This window comes from Nannobrachium achirus (assembly GCF_963921795.1).
Source record: "Nannobrachium achirus genome assembly, chromosome: 14".
Taxonomy (NCBI): Eukaryota; Metazoa; Chordata; class Actinopteri; order Myctophiformes; family Myctophidae; genus Nannobrachium; species Nannobrachium achirus.
The window spans coordinates 45,501,245-45,510,791 of NC_137821.1; the positions used below are offsets into that span (position 1 = coordinate 45,501,245).

The following is a 9,547-nucleotide window of genomic DNA, read 5'->3' on the forward strand; positions in this document are numbered from 1 at the left end:
CATTTATTTATTTATTTTTATTTTTTTTGGTTGTGCAATAGTGCACTTTGGTCTGCCAGGCAGCAGAGGGCGGCCTCATGCGAGAATGAATGTGAATTGTCCTGCTATGTGTTGCCGTACATTCAGAGCAGTCACTGGCTACAGAGCCTCCGGGCCAGAGGAAATCAACAAGGAAGTGAATTGTTCTCCGTTGATCTAACGCATAATGGATTTTTTACACCATCACAGCGGAAAATGTGTTTACAGTAAACGGCCGCGCGACCCCTCATCAGCTTACAGTCATCAGACGAACGAACCGAACGAGCGCCGTATTGGCATCGAGGTTCTGTAAAAAATGGGGCGAGCGTTATCGTTCAAAGCGTGGGGAGAGTTAAGCAAAGATCTTTAACTCAAATATTTGCATCTGGGGGTCAATTGGAAAACATATTTTGAGATGGGGGTCCGCAGGAAAATACATTTTGGGGGTCCTTTGACAAAAAACCTATAGTAACATATGTTTTTTCAGGAAACTGTCAGGATTTAGAAGACATTTTTAGAATCGGCCTCCAGTCTTAAACGGTTAAACCTTGCATAGAAATGTTGGGCATGTCATGATGACATTATATAGGGAAGAATTTAAGAAAGAAATTCGAACATTTCAAAAATAAACATGTCGATCTACAAACTCACAATGCATCACGTTGTGATGCATCGTGAGCTTGTAGATTGCCTATTTTCGCAAAGCGGTTGCATTTGCTGATTAATCTGTCGTAATGATAAGAACTCCTGCAGAAAGGGTCTGAGAAACAGTAAATACAGGTATCACAGGGCTCCATGTCCAGCATACTGTACCAGAACTTCCTGTATTGCCAGTTAGACGCTGCAGAGATTAGCTCGCTTACATGTTTCCCAGCCTACATCTTCCATAGAAGGTTCAACGCAGGCCAAAACAATATGACTCAACCTTTTTTTTTTTTTGCACACTTTTGCATTAAAAATTACCCTCCTAATACGTGAGCAGGCTGTGTTTTTTCGATAACTTTTTTCATTTATTTTTAATAATTTTGTTTTGCATTTACATTTCCTCATTTTCCCAAATAATTATTACAAATAAATGAAAAAGGTTATTGAGAAAACACAGCCTGCTCACGTATTAGGAGGGTATTATGAGTCACCAGAAAATATAATGGGTGTTTTTAATGAATCTATCATGGTTAAAATGGAGTTTGAAGTTACAATGGGTGTGTGTGGAGAGGGGCCCTGGGCCTGGAGGGCCTGATAACATTTACATCAAATATCTAAATATCGAATATCGAATGAATATTAAAAACTAGCAGATCTACAAGCTCAAAACGTTTTGAGCTTGTAGATCTGCTATTTTTTGCTTCTTTTGTATGAGATAGTAGAATGACAAAGTAGGACGTAGCAATATGCAATGTGGCCCTCTGGAGTGAAGGTGGAAATATAGTGGCCCTCGCCATCATCAAAGTTGCCCACCCCTGCTCTATAGTAAAAAGCCATTTTGGGGGTGAACTACAACTAATGATTTTTTTAATAGTGTTAAACATAGGTGGAGGCCTCGTATAAGTCCTTTGGGCTTCTTGCCTCCTTCTGGCAGTATTTTGTGGACTGTTTTTGTATAGTTTTCACATTTTCTAAATTCTAAACAGTAAACCCATCATATGAATTTGATTATCGTCACATCATGTATACACAGTGTGATAAAAACAGCAACTTTTGACATTTGAAGATGGCAGGTTTAGAGTAGGCCTTCTCCCACACACATTGTTTGCACAGCAGAATGATCCGTTATCAACACGCAAGATTCCAATCAATCAACTCGCACACTGTGAATGATAGTCTACAGTGTATTGCTGGAGGCTCAGCACATAACCACAACTTCCACAACTTAAGCATTAAGGTCCTGACTGAGCAGTAACCTCATTCACAGCGTTATCTCCATGTCATGAGGAGATAGAGCACAGGAAAAGAACAACTAAGGTTTCTGGTTTGCAGGAAGTACAAGGGCTACCTTTTGTCCAGCCAACCAGAGGCTTCCTGTAGCCATGTACTTCCAGTTAAGATACATTAGGTACTTGTTTTAAAGGAAAATAACTAAGGGTATGAAGATTTGATAAAACAAAAGACAAAGAGAGAGAATAATAATGTCATTTTTGCTACTCGAAACTGGTAAAAGACATAGCCTATCCTCACCTCCCCCTTTCTACTGTAAATATATATTTTTCTTATCTTTTGTTTTACGACTTTTTTTTCTTCTATTGATGATGATATAGTACTATGTTCTATCTGTCTGTCATTCAATGTTATGAGTAAAAAAAAAAAGGTTTCCAATGTAAATAAGCCGCGTAAGGCTTTCTTGGATCTCCTTTTAGTTGACCTTACACAAGTGAACCGTACTACTGTCATGCAACTGTACCTTTCCCTATGCAAACAAAAAGTCTTCAGTCAATCAATCAATCAATCAATCAATACAAATAAAAAAAATATATATAGCCTACTTTAGGTTGGGACATACACGTTACCCAGGTTACATGCTCAATTCTGGCACTGTGTCCTTCCAGTATATCACCGGTGCACAATTTACTTATTCATTTAATTTAGTTTAAACATAACAATCAATCATAACACTTAATCGTTTGGGATAAAAGTGCTCCTTACCGTGGTTTAACGGGGTCGAGCCCCATCCAAACAGCCCTGTGGTCAAAAGAGAGAGAGAGAGAGAGAGACACGTAAACCAAAATACAATCACACACATATATATATATATATATATATATATATTACCAGTATTGTGGTAGTGACAGATAGTTGTAGTGTAGAAGCAATAAATGAGTAATGTTTCGTCAACTGAATTGTAGGGCATTATGATTTCCACGCTGGCTGCTACAAAGCTATCAGGCTACCATTCTTTTTCAAAGTAAGCCAGCAGCGCCACATGAAGATACTGTAACCGATGTTTGTAGCTGTTGCAAAGCCATGCAACAGATATAAAACTACAAAGAAAGTTGCACTGGTTTCAACTTCAGCTACAAAGATCCAAAGCAACAGATATGCTGGGTATCTTTTAATCTGCCAATGGCAATGCACCATTATGGCAAGTACATTTGCATATACATACACTGTACCTGGAATTCACTGTCTTCTGTAATCAACCTCTTAAATCGTCTAGTCGGTGAAAAGGACTGGAGTTGCATCTATACTAGGGACGGGACGATACGCGATATTACCGTTTATCGTGATAAAAAAACACTCCCGATAATCGTATCATGGAGATTTAATTTATCGTGATATCGTCCTCCGTCATGCACCGGGATCAATTCCTTTTATTTGCCGAACTGCATATCCTGTACCACTTAAACCTTCTATAATTGGTAAAAGGTACTTGATGATATAGGTACTTGATACAGTTTTTTTTCCACTCTATCAAATGTCTTTGCCAAAAAATAGCAGATCTACAAGCTCACAACGCATCGCGATGCGACGCCCCGATGCGATCCCCCCGGGATAATGGATTTTGATTATCGTGAGAATATCGTAAATCGCGATTTCTTTTGTCACAATAATCGTGATATGAAATTTTCATATCGTCCCATCCCTTATCTATACTATTACTTTACTTTTTTTCTGTCTGCACCAGATTTCTTGGCAAAATAAATTGCTGATTGAGCTCAGCCTGAGAGCTTGTAGATCTGCTATATTTGGCAAGTGTTCCCCCCATAATAGACTATAATGGTTGCTGTGGGTTCAAGTGGTTACAGTTTGTTAAACCATATCCTAACTATTAGGAGCAGTGAGCGAGGGATCATAATGGTATGATGAACTAAGCACAAATGGTGCTAAACAACACTAAAAGTGGCCGTTGTAATTATAGGGGAACCCGTTTTGGCGTTATTAGAGGTGCTTTGAAGTTTGAGCTAAGCTTAAGAGACACTGGTTCTCAAAACTTTTTTGTGTCAAGGACACCCAAATTGATATATATTTGGCCGAGGACCCCCATCTGAAAATGTTTTGTGTCAGGGACCCCCAGAAGAGAAGATTTGTGTTCAAACACAAACAACTTCCAAAGATTTTTCTAAAAAGCTCAAAAATAGCAGGCACAAAGTGACACGCTGTACATCTGCCATTTTTGAACAAACAACGTATAAAATATGGATAAAGGGGTTAAATGATTGCGATGCTATATTAACCCCGCCCCCCAGGACCCCAATTAGAACCAATGCACTAAAGCATATAGGGGGTCTCTAAATTATTTGGGGCGGTCCCCAGTTAATATAATGCTCTAAAGCAGTGGTTCTCAACCTTTTCAGGCTGCGACCCCCAAAATAATCATATTTTAACTGGGGACCCCCCACCCTGACAAGCACTAAGAGTTGAGGCATTATATTTTGTATAACACGGTTCTATTGTGAACATAGCAGATCTACCATGCCTCGCGTTGCTTGGCGTTGTGAGCATGTAGATCGGCTATTTTCACAATTCCTGACTCTAATATTTGACAATTTGGCCAATGTTTAATTTGTCATTTTAGAGATATTAAAAAGCCGTTAAATCGTCACTTTGGAAATGTGCAGATATACCCTCTATACACTTAAACTTTATGTTGGTTCGTTTACTGTTGAGTGAGAAAACAATGTTCGACATTAAGTTCCCGACCCACAGGTTTAGAACCACTGCTCTAAAAAACATACAGGCCTGAACAGGTTATACTGTACGACAGACAGTGGTGCTATATATACTGTATAGCACGTAAAGCGCCACAAAGAACTACCCAAGAACTGCTGAAGAATCAACATTCTTTGTGTGCGACCTTCTGGTTCAACTTCCTGAGCCTCTGCCTGCTGATCAGGGGGTCTTCAACGTTTTTCTTTTTTTTTTTTTTTTTTAGGCAAGAAGAGCCCCTTAGGGCCAGAGAGAGAGAGAGAATAAAATTGTGTTTACACTACACATTATCTTTTCTATTATTCTGTTGGATTCATCTTAATGTGTCTGTTCATTCAACCACTTGGTAAAATAATACCCAATACTTGGTCAAACTCGACCTTATGGGCTCTGTACTTGGTCTGCTCTTTTTCCCCCTTCGTCCCAGACCCCCTGTTGAAGACCTATGCTATAGATCTAACATGGAGCACAAAAACAGGCAACTAAAAAACACTGCGTGCTTCGGCGCATATTTGTGGTTTCAGCAGAGGTTTTTTGGGTTGCGTCTCATGGAAATCTACTGGACACAACAACTTCTGGACTACACAACACGTAGTCATGAAATTACTACTAGGGATGTGAGTCATTGGGCCATATGACATTTCTGGTCAATATCCCATATAATTAATCGATGATATGGCCGATAACTGATATAAATTGATGTTGATATGAGCACGAAGGGTTCCCAAAGGGTTCCCAGTTCGAATCCGGGCTCCCCCTGAGTTAATGTCGAGTCCTTGAGCAAGACTCTGAACCCCTAGTTGCTCCCGGTGAGCAGGTTGGTGCCTTGCATGGTTTCTTCCGCCATCTGTGTATGAATGAATGGGTGAATGTAATGCACAATCTATGTAAAGCGCCTTGGATAAAAGCGCAATATAAATGCACCATTTACCATTTATCTCACTCTGTACTAAAGAATATATGATAATTATTTTGTCCATTCTGAAAAAGGCATATAAACGCTGGATTTGAAAAGCAATAGCTCTTTATTCCAAAAGTACGGATGCACCGTTATTTAAATGTTGGCTCATATCTCAACATAAACTTGAACTTAAGCTTGAACGTAGTATTTAACTTGTTGACCCTTTTGAAAGCTTCCCCATGAAAACATGGATAGAATCTGCAGCCTTCATCGTCACAAAGGCAGAAATCAACATAATAAAAATAAAATATCGGCTAAAACTGATATATTATTTTGATATCGGTTCAATACCGATATTGCATTTTAAGGCCAACATCGGCCGATACGATTATGATGACCGATTAATTGTCAATCCTTAAGACATGGGTCTTCAACAGGGGGTCCGGCTAGGGGGTCCTCAGAGTTACTACAGGGGGTCCTCCAAATCTTTGAGTGATAGAAAGTTTTTTTCCTCCTTTTTTATATTAACCACTTAAACCCTAGTGTCCATATTCTGAGAACTTTAGCAAAAACGAGCAGATCTACAAGCTCACAACGCCTCGCTCTGCGAGGCGTTGTGTGCTTGTAGATCGGCTATTTTAGCTTAAGAGCTTTGGTGTAGAGGGGAAAAAGAGCAGACTAAGTACAGAGTGAAAGGTCAAGTTTATTAAGTATTGACGGTTCAAGTGGTTAAATATCTGAAAACACAAATTGTCATGAAACCAAAATACACTGATGATCGTGCTGTCAAACAATGAAATTAAATGGGAATCTATGAGAAGGTTGTGGGGGTCCCTGCTTCATCTCTCTCTCTCAACTAAGGGGTCCTTGGCCTGAAAACATTGAAGACCCCTGCCTTTAGGATTAGAAGAATTAGGCTACCGTAACCTGCCCGGGACGGGGGAAGAGCTCTTTTAGCAGCAGTGTATCAGTAAACACACAAAAGACACGCAGGGTGTAATACAGGTGTTGAATGACTGCGCTTATTGTCAAGGCCCCGGCAGCCCCGCCATTGTGTCTGAAGCTGCTCAATGGGATCTGTGTGTGTGGAAGCGTTCCAATTTCACTCATTTAACTCTCCTGCTTTGTTCCGCTTCATGAAAGAAGAGAGATGCAGAGCAGTGATTTATATAATGTCTGTGATGGTCAGAGCTCCGCCCACGTAGCTCTCTGTTCATTCTGAAAAGGTAAAAAAGGACTCGCTTCCATCGTGTCTCGACACGCCTCTTCCCTTACTGTGCCAGAATGTGGACATTATTGTGTGTTTGATGGTCTGTCATATATGAGTGTGTTAAGAATGTGTTTGATATTAGGGGATAGGGGCCATATATGATCACTAAAGTGAGAAAAAACTATATCAGGTAGAAGTAGCCGGTGGTGTGTGTAAGGTAAATAAGTACATAATACTCAAGACAGGTACTGTACGCAAGTACAATTCTGAGGTGTTTTTCATCTTTCTTTAGTATATACTTTTACTTCTAACCCACTACATCTCAGAGGGAAATATTGTAGGTGTACTCCACTACAATTATAAGAAAACTTTAGTTACTTTGAAGATTTTGATTATTATTACAAAACACACTAACCACTTGCCACTTCAGCTCTATCTCTCTCTCTCTATATATATATAGACCAATATTTCAGCCATTTGAATATAGCACATCTACATCTACAAGCTCACAGTGTGCCACGATGTGACACATTGTGAGCTTGTAGATCTCCCAGTTTCAAAAGATTCTTAATACATTTTGAACTTGTGAAATGGGACAATCTGCACAACGAGAACTTTTACATTTTGTAGTATATTTTGATGCTGATACTTTTGTAGAAGTCTTACAGTAAGTAGCCTACATATTGAATACGGGACTTGCACTTGTATCAGAGTTAAGGCCCATTCCCACTGGGCCAGATAAACAGATAAAAAAATGTCTGTCTCCATTCATTGCAGTAAGTAGCCTAAAAACATGCAAGTACTGTACTTCTAATCTTCTATACGGTCACTGGCAGTAGTTTACAGAATGAATGAGCTCTTCCTTCAATAGTTCAAACCGAAACACACACACCCACACACCCTAACTTTCTCTCACACCCACATCTCTTTAGCCTTTTGACAGACTTTCAGGCCAGATCGATTGGTGGAGACAGGCTGACACAATTACAGCCTCCTTGGGCCTGAATGCTACTGCTGCTGCTGAGAAGAACAACAAAATGAGTCATGTTTCCTTCAGTTTAGGCCTCTCACATCCGAGTAAACAAACACAGTAGATTGCCTGTAACAGTGTTATTACCAGTGGTGTACTAAGTACATTTATTTGAGTACTGTACTTGAGTATAGTTTAGAGGTACTTTTACTTTACTGTTGTATTTCCAATTTCCAATAATGTTACTTCTGTTCCACTTGCAGAGGCATATTGTAGACCTACTTTTCTTCCACTAGGCCTACATTTATTTGAAAACTATATAGTTACATTGTAGATTTTGATTATTACAAAAAAAAAACATACATTAACCACTTCAGCCTTTTGGCCATTTGAAAATAGCAGATCTACAAGCTCACAATGTGACACATTGTGAGCTTGTAGATCAGCTATTTTCAAAATGTGCTGTTTTCTAGAGATGTGAAAACTTCCTACTCATTACCTACATAAGTAGCCCTTTTAGGCTTTTACTTTTGGTGGCCTACTTTAAGTATACTTTGACAGCAATATTTGTACTCAAGTACAATTGAATTCCAGACTTTTATTTGTCAGTAAACGGAGTAGGCCTATGTCTACTTTTCCAGTAGGCTACTACTAGTAACAGTGTTATTGACTTGTTACAGTGTAGCCTATGTTACAACTGGCTGCTGTAACTAAGCAGCATGTCAGCCATTCCCATGGGGTTGGGTGTTCTTCGGCGGCTCTTTTGATAATACGCATTTATGATCGCACACTAGTCTAAAAGTTAAACCCATATATGAAGGCCTGATTCTTCACAATCAAAGTGTTTTTATTTGAATGGCAGTGGGCCCAAAACCGACGTTTACGCACGACCGCCTGGAACATGAGATAGGCTATATTCAACCGAAATCAACAGGATAAAACAATCTCAAACGAATAAATCACGTATACAGTGAGAGAAAGGCAACTTCCTATAGTGACAAGCCAGAGAGATCACCATGTATAACTCCTCCTTTGCCATGAACACAAAACCAATGGCAGCAGCGGGGGCTTTCCCTGTAGTGTGCGCAAAACAACTCGCCATGAAGTTAACTCCAAAAATGCAGCAACAACACTTGTGATCAGATCCATACTAATACTCACCATCCATGATCTGATCCGAGACACGCCTCGATCTGATCCTTTATCCCCGATAAATGTCTTTTGTTTGTCTATGTGTTGGTTTGTTTTGTAGGCTAAATAATATCCCCCTGCAACGCCCAGCCAGCCACCAGTGCGAGGTTGGGTTGTGAACTTCTTTACAGAATGCTCTTTCGTCGCTCACAACCTCCTCCTCCTCCTCCGCCTGCTCTCTCTGTGCTGTGCGTTTCAGAGCAACTTTGCCACCGCCCCCTCGAACGGTGCGGAAATACCCAGATGACGTGCGTTAAGTTAAAGGAACAGTTAGGGGAGGCTGAGGCAATAGTATGTCATCAAACGTTTGGTTGTTGTACCCCTATGTGTCTGACTGTCAGTCCACAATGTGTTCAACTTCATCCCCCCTCTATAGCCAATATCTGTCAGAAGTTTCATCTGGTTTCAGTTTCACAATTCAACCCACTATTAAATCTCAAGACAAGTAAAAGTATCAATATCAGTATCAATCTGCAATACTCTGACTGTTAAGTAGGCTATTGGTATCGAAATACACTTAAAGGTTAACTAGGTAACTTTGCCATTTTTTTTTTTTTTTTATATTAGCCAACTATATAATTATGCTGACTCATCATCCCTCTGGCTGTATTTGGGG

General features: G+C 39.8%; 1 protein-coding gene across 1 annotated transcript in view; it reads right to left on the bottom strand.

Annotated features, from left to right (window-relative positions):
- The window catches only part of rela (v-rel avian reticuloendotheliosis viral oncogene homolog A), a 30,452-nt gene extending 21,354 nt beyond the window's left edge, over nt 1-9,098 (bottom strand). Inside the window, exons 1-2 of the mRNA XM_080742208.1 lie at nt 8,902-9,098; nt 2,659-2,694 (exon numbers count right to left, since the gene is read on the bottom strand). Of these exons, the coding sequence (XP_080598334.1) occupies nt 2,659-2,694; nt 8,902-8,908 (43 nt within the window). The 5' untranslated portion in view covers nt 8,909-9,098. The remainder of the gene's footprint in view (nt 1-2,658; nt 2,695-8,901) is intronic.
- Nucleotides 9,099-9,547: the final 449 nt, after the last annotated feature.